Source organism: Trachurus japonicus, chromosome 14 (assembly GCF_045865225.1).
Source record: "Trachurus japonicus isolate A0001 chromosome 14, Traja_1.0".
In the NCBI taxonomy this organism is placed as follows: Eukaryota; Metazoa; Chordata; class Actinopteri; order Carangiformes; family Carangidae; genus Trachurus; species Trachurus japonicus.
Genome location: NC_140920.1, coordinates 32,524,748 through 32,539,576, shown reverse-complemented (window position 1 = coordinate 32,539,576; position 14,829 = coordinate 32,524,748). Strand labels below are relative to the sequence as shown.

At 43.3% G+C, this 14,829-nt stretch overlaps 1 protein-coding gene across 1 annotated transcript; it reads left to right on the top strand.

The window, feature by feature from the left end:
- Positions 1–13,485: 13,485 nt before the first annotated feature.
- Positions 13,486–14,600, top strand: LOC146975136 (odorant receptor 131-2-like). The gene has a single exon (XM_085796948.1). The coding sequence runs from the start codon at positions 13,486–13,488 to the stop codon at positions 14,569–14,571; it is 1,086 nt and encodes a 361-aa protein (XP_085653074.1). The 3' UTR covers positions 14,572–14,600.
- Positions 14,601–14,829: the final 229 nt, after the last annotated feature.

Genomic DNA, 14,829 nt, shown 5'->3' with positions numbered 1-14,829 from the left:
AAAAACAGGAAAACTGACATTGCGTGTTCGTTTATTCCAAGAGAGGACAAACAACGACGTTCCGGTTAACTATTTATTAAATTGGATCATCAAAGGCATCTGATACAAGAAACTCTCCTGTTCAGGAAATCGCAGTCTGCAAGCAGTTAGCTGCAACCACCATCCCAAGAGAGCGAGAATTCCCTGTCTTCTGCCTAAAACAAATTGGCGTTACATTAATTTTAATAAATTTGCACTATGTGTGTGTAATTAATCCTTATTGGTCAAAAACAGGTGGGGAGTGGCTGTGGTTTAAACTTAGCCCTCCCTTCGTTGGTGCCCTCTGGCTGGCACATGTTGGTCCCGTCTTCCCAGCACACGAACCTCCGGGCCTGAAACACAAGAAACCCTCCCTACACTGACATAACTCTCCATCCCAGGTGTCTGAGGGGTCAGGGCAGATAATACAGACCACACAATGCTTCATTCAGCGGGCCACAGGCCTCTCATCCTCTCCTCCCTTCGGCCTTGGAGATGTTTTGCTTTCACTGTGGCTCTGTGTGCCCTCAGTTTACCTCTGAATGATCAAACAGGTTACTGGTATTCATTGCATTATGAATTAAGCTGAACACAAATCTATATGGTTTGCTTTAAACTCAGGGGGTTAGTCAAAAATATAAGGCACGATAGGTTAGTTAAAACATGAGACTAAACTTTACTACTACTTAAAGTGAACGCATAAACAGGTACATAAAGGCAAATGTTTCTCACCACGCAGGATTAACTTGTTTAATTGGGTCAAATGTGTCAGTGCTCAATCTAATAAAACAATCTTCAGTGAGATATGTTCAGTGTTGATCAGTAATGTCAAAGTGGAGAAGTATGTTCAGTGTTAGTTCTGATGAGATATGGTTCAGCCCTATCTCATCAGTCAGTGAGACAATGGCACTCTGTTTTGTTTGTTAGTCAGTAAGGCACAATATCAAACTCAGTAAAAGACAAACATTCAGTGTTAAGACAGTTTTCACCCTAACAACTCCCTCCTTTCACACCAACTAGGTGTGAACTACTTAGTCCAGGTATTCTTCAATGTCTGGCACCTCCTGGGCACAATCGGTGATGACAGACAGAGAGAACTCTTCTTCCTGGCTCTCAGCAATGTTAGTGAGCAAAGGCATTTGGTAAGGGGGAGGTGGTTTCTCTTTGGACAGGGCAGTGGTGATCAGGCGGTCAATCAGAGTTCTAAGACATGGGATGCAGCAACAGCCACAGGTGATGAGGATAGCCGCAAAGACTGCTACAGATATCACAGCAGACAAGACCAAGTTTCTCCACTTACCAAACATGTTAGTGAGGTTAGCTAATCTCTGGACATTGTAGTAAACATAGTTCATTCTGTAATTCAGGTGTCATGTGCAGCTTTAACCTACACTCAAAACCTGCGGGGTCGGTGTCTGGATACAGCGGAGCAGGGCCTGTGTACAGAGTCGGTCTAGCTGTGGAACAAACAATACAGTTAGCAAGGTTATGAGCAGCAGCAGTAAGATACATCCAATCAAACCAAGTATTACTGTCTTAGTAACCAGTTACAAAAGTTATCACACTTTCTGGTGATGGGAGGTGTAAGTATGTAACGATATCGTCGTCTACAATTTGAGAGGAGTACAGTAATGTTAAATTGACCTACGGGGTCATTCTCAGTCATATAAGATCCTAGAGCATACAGATCACTGTCAGTGACTTTAGATTCTTTCAGGGTCAATATAAGTGGATTGCATGTGCCGTCTGCGCAGTCATTTGGGGCTGTACCTTTGATTATGGACAATCGTCCTTTTATGGGTTCTGTAGCCCCAATCTTTGTTCCCAGTGTTAGCAACGACTAACTGCCAGCGATTACCACATTATTATTAGAGGGATCTTTCAGCTCTGACATTGTGTGGGACTGTCTTTGGCGTTAGGCCAGTCCACAAGATAACCAATACTGTGCCTTGAGTTATCATGGCAAGGAGAAACATCATCACCCCGGCCCTGTTAGAGCCAGGCTGTTGAGGTTCTTCCATGTGGAGGTACCGCATAATTTTTTTAATGAACTTGCTTTTACTTTTATGTTTGGACGGCACGGTAAGTTAGCAGGTTAGTTGTTACAGGCATTTGGCCGATAATGCAAGTCTACTCTTTAGCGCCTGTATTTTCAATTGCCAGATCAGCTGTATCTGCAGCTGACAGATCAGCTCTAACTTCACGTAGTGAACGTGTCGGTGGTGGGGACGGTACACAATGTGTCAGGTGGTGCCAATTTGCTCCTGTCTTTCCTTTTACACGGACTGCATGTGAGGTACGTTTGATTACCTCATATGGTCCTGTCCACCTGGGTTCAGACCACTTTCGTTTGTGGACTTTCACCTGTACCCACTTTCAAAGCAGGAGACTTTGCTGGTGTCGTCTCCGGCTCTTCTTTGGCGTTCTGCACCTGTTTGCACAAGACTTGTGTCAGGGCAGTCAAAGTGGCTATCGTTAGCCTCATAGCATAATTGCCTAAGTCATTTTTTGGCCAAATTGAGATATCTGCCTAACTTTCCTCTCCTACCACTGCTGCATCACCTTGCCTTATTGGCTATGTCCTCAACCAATCAGGCAGATAGTGATTTTGGACTCTAAAAGTGTTCCAAGTCATCTTTTTGACTTTGCTTGCTAGAAATTGTGTTTTTTCTTTTTTTCCCCGAAAATTTTCCAAATATGACTTAGGCAATTATGCTATGAGGCTAACGCTATGTAGTCATCACAGTCAATTTCCCAGAGGTCAAGAGTTGGGTGGTCTCTTGGTGGACCTGGCATAGGGCGGCCAATCAGCAGTTCATGGGGTGTCAAATGTGTTTTGCCATGAGGAGAATTTCTCATTGACATAAGGACCACAGGCAAGGCGTCGACCCATGAGAGTTTAGTTTCTGCACAGATTTTCGCCATTTTCTTTTTAAGGGTCAGGTTGGCTCTCTTGACTAGTCCTTGTGAGGCTGGATGATAAACTGATCCAAACTTATGTGTGATTCCCAGAGCCTTTTCCACTTTGTCCAGTCGTTTGTTGTTGAAGTGAGTTCCATTGTCTGATCTGATGGTGTGTGGGACTCCGTATCTGGGGATCAGTTCATTTTTCAGCCATTTGATGACTGACTTTGCATCTTCTTTTCTGCAGGGAATGGCTTCCACCCATTTAGTGAATCTGTCAACCATGACCAATAGGTATCGGTACCCTTGTACTCTGTTTTCTGCTCCCATGTCAGTGAAGTCAATGGTGATGTCTTTGAATGGGGCATCTGGTACTGGGAACTTTCCCATTGAACACTTGTATATGGGTCTTGGGTTGTGTTTGTTGCAAACTTCACACTCAGTGATGTAATTGTCAACCAGGTTTGTCATGTGTGGATGCCACCACAAGATGGAAATGTTTCTCAGTGTGGTCTTCTTACTTTCGTGGGCCAATACATGGGCTTGTTTTAGCAGTAGCTGGCACAGTTTAGCTGGGGCCACAAGTCTTCCATCGTGGGCTCTTCAGAGTCCCTCCTTTAGCCATTCATTCTTTTCGTACGCTCCAGCTTTGTCTTGCATGTCTTTAATGTCATCATTAGTCAGTTCTGGGAGTGGTGCAACCACAACTATCAGCATTTGTCCTTGATATTCTCCTGCTTTCTTGGCTGCAGCGTCGGCAGCTTCATGTCCTTTAGCGATGGTGGAAGAGTTTTTCTGGTGTCCTTTGCATTTCATCACTGCTACTTTCTGTGGGAGGAGTATGGCTTTGATCAACTCCTCTAGTTGTTTTTTGTGTTTCACCGGGGTGTTTGCTGTGTGAGGAAGCTTCTTCTCACCCACTGTGGTCCATCAACATGTACAGCTCCATGGGCGTAGGCTGAGTCAGTGTAGATGTTAACTCTTTGTCCTTCACTGAGCTGCAAGGCTCTGGTCAGTGCTATTACTTCGGCCAATTGTGCTGATGCTGGTTGTGGGATGACTCTTTGTTCTAGCACTTCATGTTCATTTACTGTCTGTTTCACAACAGCGTAGGAAGCAATGTTTCCTTGTTCACCTTTGTAGCAGCAACCGTCTGTGAAGAGGGTGAGGTCTGGTGTTTGTAGTGGTTGTGCTTGTAAGTCTGGTCGGAGCCTGACGTCTCTTGCTGCCACATCTGCACAGTTGTGTGGGAGATGTTCTTCCGTGGTCATGTTGGTGGCCAAGTTGATGCTTTCTGTGTAGTAGGTGATGTGGGGTTGTTTCACAGTAGTTGAGATCTTTATTTTTCTTGATGGTGAGAAGGTGAATGCACTTGAGTTCTGAAACGCAACCACTCCGTGGTTTGTGTTAATGTTCAATGGGTGGCACATTACCATGTGTTCTGTCTTTGTTATGGCTTTGGCCAGGGCGGCAAGATGTCGTGCACAGCCTCCTTGTCCTGTTTCCATGTTGTCCAGCTTTGAACTGTGGTACATCAGTACTCTTCTTTCTCCCTCCTTTTTCTGATAAAGGACGGCGTTAACGATGCCGTTCTTTTCAGAAATATCCAAGTGAAAAGGGACATTGTAGTCAGGGCTTGTCAGTGTTGCAGCTTTTGTGAGGGCGCATTTTGTGTCTGTGAACGACCTCTCCGCTTCAGGAGTCCAAGTGAGGTTGGGAGTCAGGTTTCTGTTGCTTGCAGCAGATAACATTTCTCTCCGGGGTTCGGTCAAGCTGGGGGTTAAGGGAAGACAGAAGAAGGCGTTGGCCAGGTCGATGACGGTGAAGTACTGGTGGGAGGGGTTCTGGAGTGCAAGTTAGGGATCGGGGGCAGACAGGGCAGTAGGCATAGTTGCGTCATTGACAGCTCTGAAGTCTACCATTCTCCAACCCTTTCCTTCACCCTTCTTGACAGGAAGAATGGGTGTGTTCCAGTTAGATTGGCAGGGGACCAGCACACCTGCTTGTAGGAGTCCTTCAATCGTGTCCGAAATTCCCTCGTCTTGCTCTGATTTGAGACGATACTGAGGTCTCCATACGGGGCATTGGTTGGCAGGTGCTTAACATCAACAGGATGTGTCGTGATGAGACCGACATCATAGGGTCCTGATGTCCAGAGTGATGGTAGGATGTGTGCCAACAGTGTGGGCGTGTCATGGTGATCCACAGAGTCGGATCCATATTGTCTGGGGAGTTCCTGAGACTCCAAGACTCCTTTTTCAATGCTTGAGAACGTGAGTCTCCACATGTTGGCGTCTTCATTTCTGTAGAGGTGGGGAAAGGGAGACGGCGTCCAGTCGAGGTTCAGTGCTCTTTTTTTTTTATCATCGGGCCCAGAGACTTGGCGTGGTGGCTCTGCCCAATGGCCAGAGTGGGGCGGAGTCAGTGTCCAGCGCGTACCAGGTGAGTTGTTCTGGCGTGAGTTTACAGTACGCTGCCTCACCCTCCTTTCCAAAGTAGATGTCTCCGATCTCCAGAGATTCAGTTCCTCCCTCTTTGTCTTCAGCCCAAGCTTGAGTGTACTCTTCGTCAAGAGTAGTTGTCGGTGCAGCGTAGAGGGTCAGAGGGTTCAGAGAGTGTGAGTTGAGACTGTATCCAGGGTTTCCGTTCCATATAGGCGTATTGGACGCGTGGAGTCTTTTCTCCGGTGGAGGTCAGTCGTGACCAGAACACTTGTGTGAGTTTGTCTGTGAGTTCTTGTGATGGGGCCATGTAGAGGATCCTGAGGTGTGGCGTGGGGGTTGTTGAAGAGGGATGAATGATGAGAACGTCATCAGCGCATTGTATAGTAAGGCCCAGCTTCACTAGGAGGTCTCTTTTTAGCAGGTTCACAGGGCAGTCTGGTGCATACAGAAATTGATGCTGCAGTGTTAGGGATCTGAACTTTACAGCCAATGGCATTGTGAAACGTTGAACTTGTGGTTGTCCTGAGTATACGACGATGGTGAGAGTCTGTGAGGAGAGGGGGGGGTGATGATACTTGACACTGCAGCTCCAAGTCACCATTGGTTCGGCTGCTGGTGGATTCGGCTGACTTGCGTTGTACTCAGGAACCCGTCACTGTGGCATTTGGTGGGCGTTTTGGGCTTGGTTTTCTCCTGGATTTTGGGCCTGGTGACGACTCGGGCATTCTCTGATCCAGTGTCCGAATCTTCCACAGCCGTGGCAACGGGAATGTGAGCGTGAGTGGGAGTGTGGGCCTCCTCTTCCTCGGTAAGATCCTCTTCCACCTCTCATCATTCCTCGATTTTGGTGCGCTTGAGGTTGCTGGGGTTGGGATGTTGAAGGTGGTGGTTGAGGGGCCACGGGGGTCTGGGGTGGTGGAGGTGGAGGGTATGGGAGAGTGTAGTATGGGGGTGGTGGATATAGATGGGTGTAAGCCTGAGGTGGTGGACCTGGCAGAGTGTAGGGTTGAGGTGGGGGATACAGGTAAGTGGGAGTGGGAGGAGTCTGGGAGGGGGGCAGAGTAGGTGCTTGCATTGGTGGAGCCGGGCAGGGTGGGGGAGCGGTTGAGACATATCCTGCATCTGGTAGGATGGGATACATGTGGGGGGCAGAGGTCACCTTCATGTTGTTCTTCTCGTCTGTGACTTTGTCTTTGTCTTTGTCTTCTGTAGATTTTTTGCCATAGATCTCCGCTTCTCTTGCTTCTCTCATGTAGTTGCAGATCGCTGTGGTCATCATTGATTTGTTCTTTATTTTATCCACAGACCCTTTTCTCCACAGATGCTTTCCTTCTTGTTCCCATTTGGTCTTGGCCTGTGTGTAGGCTGATGTTGCTCCGACTGATATGCACATGATGGTGGCTGAGTTGGGAAGTCCAGCATCTGGGTCAGCAGTCAGGAGTCCTTGTTCTGTCCATCTTTTCCATTCTTTCTCCACGTTGTTCCTAGTGTCCGTCCCATTTAGTCCTGCTGTTGTTTCGGTGGCATCCAGTCTTTTGATGATCCATTCCTTCAGTTGTCCCATGTTGCAGGGGTAAGGGTCTTTTTCCTTCATGTTATTCATGATGCTTTAATCGTAGTTCTTGTTGAGCAGAATAGTGATGATGAAGACGAAAGTGATAAGGACCAATGTAGGTAGATGGTTGATTCTTGGTCATGGAGTTTCTTGTCAAATGTTGATACGATTCTGTCCAGACGTTTTCCAATTTCAGTTTGGTCAGGGTTGTTAGAAGAGGGTAATGGCTCTTCAACTTCTTCAATGACGGAGTCAAATGTCACAGTTTTCTTCATTAGTCCAGAGGAATCTTCTCACAGCAAAGACACCCATTGTTGTTGTTGTTGTTTTTGTTGGATTTTGAAAAATAAATGTGAAGTAGTAGATTAATTAATCAATTAAGTGAGGTAAAGACTTAATTAATAATTTATCTGAAATTGAAATTTATAAATCAAATTAGATGGATGTAGGTATGTAACTCTGTGGTAAAGTAATTAATGAATTAACTTGGATTGTTATTCACGTGTCAGGTGTCAATGTAATGTTAAATTATTATCTTAAATCGCTATTCATGCAAAAACAATGTGAGGTGATGTAGGACTGAAATGTAGTGGTCAAACAATATATATATATATTTTTTTAATGGCTATAAATACATAAAACAGCGTAAATTGGAATAAATGCAGTTAGTTTAATGGATCGATTGACTTCCACATTAGACTTGTTTGTAATCATGATCAATGTAATGACTATGAAATGATAAATCAATTTCTCCCTTTTTTTTTCATGGGATATACAGTAGATATGTGGGTTGTATTCCCAAATTATCATTAAACAATAGCTCTGGGATGTTTTCTTAGTGTTAAATTATTGTTGTGATTTCAGAATAATAATGGTTTCAATTATTGCATGCAATAATTTTGTTTGCCATTAGTATTTAATTTGCAGTGCTGCATTTTTACTCTTTGCAAATTTCAATAGTCATCATTATCAAAAAGTATTTATGTATTTCCCAGGGATAGTGCACATCAGTTTCTCCAAATGCTGTCAGTATTATTTGAGTGGCCACTGTTTAACTAAAAATACTGACAGGAATCAGATGACAGCCTACGAGAGCAACACATTAACATATCATAAAGCGCTTAGGCCTGAATCTCAAATAGTAAGGTTTAAAGGGAAAAATAAAATAATAGCTTAAACAGGACAAAATACCGGTACAAACATTCAAACAAACATTAAACAAACATGCTGTGAGTAATAAATCCAAACAACAAAAGCAAAGCAATCATTAGGGCCCACAGCCGTGCAGGGAACAGGGCAGAGGAACAGACAGGTCACATGATACAGCACTTCACACACAACACTGGAGCACAAAAGGGAGGGGGTAATGGGGTAGCGAACCAAGCCACTGACAGAGCAATAACAGTTTAGGACTTAGGGAATATTAGCTGCAGTTTTAAACCGGTTGTTCAGAGTTGGACTTCAATTTTGCTTTTGCGATAGAATTATATTTAAAGCATCATCATTTGTTTACTCAGATTATTCCCATTTTATATTACTTAATTTGCTTCAAAAATTGTATTTGTAGTTGTTGTTTGTTTTGTCACATTATTGTTTTATTCATTAGTGCATCGTTGTTGACCAATTAATATCACTGTTATTTAGTGTTTTTAATTTTTTCAGTAATGACCATACTCCATTTATTTTTCAGCAGCAGCCATTTTCAAACCAGCAGCTGCCATTTTATCAACGACACGCCCAACAGTTTTCCCCAAACTCTTAGTTAAGTTTCATTTATGATTCTGCCATGGTAGCTGTCGCATCAGCGCACCACGGGGAGCAAAGTTCTCCAAGAGTTTAACCCGGGAACGACCTGTGACCCATAGCTGCACATTTTTCACAGGTACGTTTACCAAGGCTCTCAAATTAACATTATATACTTTTACCAATAACTCAAACTACACAACACAACATTTGAACAGCAAACACACCAGTAATCAAAGTCAGAGGCTGGCCAACAGTCACACCACACCACTCAATGCATCCACATCCCACATGACACCCGCTTTCACAGCCTCTGGCCTTTTAACACACACACACACACATACTGTACATACACCCACAGATACGCTGTCTTACACTCGTCCATACAGCGCAACAGACACTCAGAAACATTCCTTTCCATACATATAGACATGATTACATGCGCACAAACAGTTTCCACCCAGGCTCACTCAGACGGGTCTTCCTCACGCACACACTCAAGCACATCTTATTCACAGAGACAGGGAACGCCATGCACACTTATTCAGGCACACTTCACTCACGAGCCAGACACACCCATGTTCACAGAGCCGCTTCACAGTCTCCCCTCAAGCACACACACATGTACACACACACATTCATCACAGAGTTCAATACACACATTTCGCTCACACATTGCAATAGTAACAGTAATCAAACTACACAAGCGCTTGATTCTCGGACCGGACTTCCACCTGTCATATCTACCTTAGTTGCTTTAACGAGACTTTCACTCGAGGGACTCTAAACTGTGTCACATATCAATACATACATTAAAAAATTAGATCTAGACGATCCAGAACAGGACTTCCACCTGTCATATCGACCTTAGTTGCTTTAACGAGACTTTCACTCGAGGGACTCTAAACCGTGTCACATATCAATACATACATTAAAAAATTAGATCTAGACGATCCAGAACAGGACTTCCACCTGTCATATCGACCTTAGTTGCTTTAACGAGACTTTCACTCGAGGGACTCTAAACCGTGTCACATATCAATACATACATTAAAAAATTAGATCTAGACGATCCAGAACAGGACTTCCACCTGTCATATCTACCTTAGTTGCTTTAACGAGACTTTCACTCGAGGGACTCTAAACCGTGTCACATATCAATACATACATTAAAAAAATTAGATCTAGACGATCCAGAACAGGACTTCCACCTGTCATATCTACCTTTGTTGCTTTAACGAGACTTTCACTCGAGGGACTCTAAACCGTGTCACATATCAATACTTACATTTAAAAACCATGTTACATTGATGATCCAATTTTCAATTTTATCAATATACTTTACCTTTAAGACAAAGCTTAACATTACTGTTTTGACGTCACACCACCTTACCTCCTCCACACTCACAAAAATTTGGAATATCCAATGAGCAGAATTTGGTCATACAAGACAACAGGTTTCTGCCTTACCTTGTTTTAGGGCGCGCCTGTGAGTGGTAAGAAGTCCAGTGGAGAGACTCCGGTCCCAGCCAAATCCAGGCCTGAGGTCCCGGTCTTCAATCTCTAGGTCCTCCTCTCAGAATCACGTCGGGGTCACCAAAAATGTCAGGATAAAAAACAGGAAAACTGACATTGCGTGTTCGTTTATTCCAAGAGAGGACAAACAACGACGTTCCGGTTAACTATTTATTAAATTGGATCATCAAAGGCATCTGATACAAGAAACTCTCCTGTTCAGGAAATCGCAGTCTGCAAGCAGTTAGCTGCAACCACCATCCCAAGAGAGCGAGAATTCCCTGTCTTCTGCCTAAAACAAAGGCGTTACATTAATTTTAATAAATTTGCACTATGTGTGTGTAATTAATCCTTATTGGTCAAAAACAGGTGGGGAGTGGCTGTGGTTTAAACTTAGCCCTCCCTTCGTTGGTGCCCTCTGGCTAGCACATGTTGGTCCCATCTTCCCAGCACACGAACCTCCGGGCCTGAAACACAAGAAACCCTCCCTACACTGACATAACTCTCCATCCCAGGTGTCTGAGGGGTCAGGGCAGATAATACAGACCACACAATGCTTCATTCAGCGGGCCACAGGCCTCTCATCCTCTCCTCCCTTCGGCCTTGGAGATGTTTTGCTTTCACTGTGGCTCTGTGTGCCCTCAGTTTACCTCTGAATGATCAAACAGGTTACTGGTATTCATTGCATTATGAATTAAGCTGAACACAAATCTATATGGTTTGCTTTAAACTCAGGGGGTTAGTCAAAAATATAAGGCACGATAGGTTAGTTAAAACATGAGACTAAACTTTACTACTACTTAAAGTGAACGCATAAACAGGTACATAAAGGCAAATGTTTCTCACCACGCAGGATGAACTTGTTTAATTGGGTCAAATGTGTCAGTGCTCAATCTAATAAAACAATCTTCAGTGAGATATGTTCAGTGTTAGTTCTGATGAGATATGGTTCAGCCCTATCTCATCAGTCAGTGAGACAATGGCACTCTGTTTTGTTTGTTAGTCAGTAAGGCACAATATCAAACTCAGTAAAAGACAAACATTCAGTGTTAAGACAGTTTTCACCCTAACACAGGTAACGGCAGTCTCCACTTGGTAGGAAGCGCTGTGACGTAAATCGAACGGTCCTAAAACTGCGGTCCTGAATCTGCGGTTACTCCGGTACTGCTTCACCCTACTCAGGCCTAGTCCACACGAGCCCGGGTATTTTTGAAACCGGAGTTTTGCTCCGCGTCCACACGAGTGGTGTAATAAAAACACTCCGTACACACGCAACCGTGAAATCCGCTAGTGACGCAATGCACGTGTGGAAGGCTGTTTTAACCAATCAAAATACAGTGGAAACAGCTTATGGATCAAAAGGCTTGGGACTGAATCATTTCTATACAAATGATGTTTAAATAATTCGTTATCAAGAAATCCACTTATAGTGTTCATTTTTGGTCATTTTATGGATGAAAACATGCGCAAAAACAATTTCAAAACTACGTGTAGCCTATTTATTTTATTTTCGGCGGTGTCCCTTTGACGTGCACTGCTGCAGCAGCCTGCACATGTTGCTGCGCTGTGTTGTTGTGCTGTGTGCATCACCTGGCTGGCTGAGCTGTCGGTGCGGCGCAACTCATTATCACTGGCTGTTGTGTTGTCTGTCAAAACATGGATGAATGAAACATATCCACTTTATATCGACCACGGACGTCACAAATACATTTTCGGCTTTTGGCTTGTTCCTCATCTCCGCATAGGCTCTTTTTATCACTGCATGATGCGACCCCCCCCTCCCGTCGTACCCGGTCTGACAGTGACATAGGCTATTGCCTGTCCATTCATGAAAATCATCCCGAAAAACTCTCAATCAAACAAGGTGGGGAATAAGAAACTGCAGCGCTACTGTAGCCAAGTAGTTCTGTAATTTTAAAAACACACCGGCAGCGGCCCCGCTGATCTGTAGCGTCACTTGTTACTGTAAATGATGCTGTGTGGAAAACCAGCTGTGGTCTGTGATTGAGGGTGAGTTTGGAGCTGACAAGAGGATCGCCCCGGCGACCGTTTCGTTATATTTTTCTCATCGAAAAACTATACAAATAGCATTTAGATGATGTAAAAAAAAAAAAAAAAAAAAAAAAAAGTGATAAAAATCCACTTTGTCACCTCCATTTTTGCGAGCTCACGTCAACTCCTGCCGCTGCAAACAACCTCTGCGGGCTGGCAGTGTTTACATCAGCACGTGTGCAGCTATGACGTAAACGAGAAAAACAATCGCGGTTGCAGTGTCCACACGCACCTGGTGAAACCAACCCCGGCCGAAAACCCCACCCTGGACTCCGGTTTCAAAAAACCACGGTTTCAGGGTTCCAAAAGCACGGTTGCGTGTGGACAGGACATGCAACCGGGAATATATGTTCACGGTTTCAAAAATACGGTGAACATACCGGGTGCGTGGACACTGCAACCGTGATTGTTTTTCTCGTCATAGCTGCACACGTGCTCATGTAAACACTGCCAGCCCGCAGAGGTTGTTTGCAGCGGCAGGAGTTGACGTGAGCTCGCAAAAATGGAGGTGACAAAGTGGATTTTTATCACTTTTTTTTTTTTTTTTTTACACATCATCTAAATGCTATTTGTATAGTAAGAATAGCTTTAAGTTAAACAAGTTATCACTGAATGTCAAAAAATCAAACTTCATTATTTTCAGAAATAAAAACAAGAATTACAATGCAGATAAAGCTAAAATTTGTATCAATGACAATGTACTTGCACAAGTTTCATCAGCGAAGTTCTTGGGTGTCTACATCGATGAAAAACTTTGCTTCAAGAATCAATGGGGAGGGGGGAGTGAAGTCTTCAGAAAAGTTATTCATAGGTTTAAAAGGGGAGGTCGCTTATAAGCCCATCAGGCTTCATGATCTTTCCTGCACATTTTTTTTTTTAGATGTTCACATGTTTGTTTGTTTTTTTAACTGACCTTTTTTTAAATGATTGTATGTCTGTCAGTGCAAACAATAATAAAATAAAAAAAAAAGAACAAAAAAAAAAAAGACATGTAGACAACAAATAGTATTTTATTGTGTCCAAAATTAGAATTATGACATGAACAAGACAACTGGATGTCCACATTAGTGTCATGAAGTGGGCGGGAAAACTGAGCTAAGATATAGTGTGTGAGGACAGGTAAGACTTGCAGAACAGTTCTGCTCAAATGAAATTAGCCATGGCCTCTAACCTGATAACTGTCAGCACAGGGAAAATATTCATGAATCATTTTCTGATATGCAAGCAAATGTAATAGGTACCTGTACTCTAAAGATGACATGTATTCACTGTTTCAGGATTGCAAACTGCAGAAAAATTGTTATGCTATTGTGTTTTAATTGCATCAACAGGTTCATGTTTATTTTTTGTCTTAAATGTTTTTCTAAAATGTCATATGCAAACCAATCTCAGGGTCTCAATATAAGTGATAGTAACATGTCTGTTCAACAGTATCAGGGGTTACTGGAAAGAGTCTTGTTTTCCACACTGATTGGAATGCCATGCTGTGTCTTTCTCTTCATTAACAGCATTATGCTTTTCACCCTGAGGAGTAAACTGGTGTTTAGAGAGACCTCACGTTACATTCTTCTGTATAATCTCCTTTTTGCAGACACTGCTCTGTTGGCACTTAGCCAGGTACTGTATATATTTGCAGCTTGTAGAATACTACTAACATATCCTGCGTGTTGTGTTCTTATTATGTTCACCAAACTAATGAATGACATCTCTCCTCTCACACTAGTGGTGATGTCCCTGGAGAGGTGTGTAGCTGTGTGCTACCCTCTAAGGCATGCTGCCATCATCACCATCAAAAACACTGCTTTAGCTGTAATTGTGGTTTGGACCATTAGTTTATTAAATGTCCTCATTCGAGTTGTTTTATTGACAAATTTTCAATTTAAAGACCTGGAAAACCTGCAGATGACTGATGTTTGCTCAGACATACCTCTGCTGGTTGAGCCAATAACTTATTATTATGATCAGGTCTACATTTATTTTTTGTTTTTATTTGCTGCTGTGGCAATAATTTCCTCATATATTGGTGTGATGATAGCAGCCAGGTCAGCCTCTACAGACAAAGATTCATTTCAGAAGGCTCGTAACACACTGCTCCTGCATCTAGCACAGCTGGGCCTCAGTCTCTTCTCAACAATGCATTCTGCCATTGTTCAATTCCTCTCAACAATCCTGCCAAGATTAACAATTGTTCGTATCAAGAGTGTTGTTTATGTGTTTATCTATATCCTCCCCAGATGTCTAACTTCTCTCATCTATGGGATCAGAGATCAGACCATCAGGCCCATTCTCTTGTACCATCTGTGCTGCCGACTGACACTAAGCCATCCCAGCCAAGGCTGAGGAGTCACCTTTTATTACAATTTGCATTGTACATCTTTTTTGGTGATTATGTCCTTTACTTTGTTTTATGTGCAACTGTTTTTAACTCTTTCGCGACCATTGATGAGTTAACTCGTCAAAACTGTAAAAACTGTTTTAAACTACAATCAAAACATAAAGTTTTTTATAAACTGTGTAATCTTGGTTTTGTTTGAGTAATCGGTCTCCTTGAATGCTGCTCTCGGGACAGCGTGCAGCGTGCTGTCCGGCTGTCGGCTA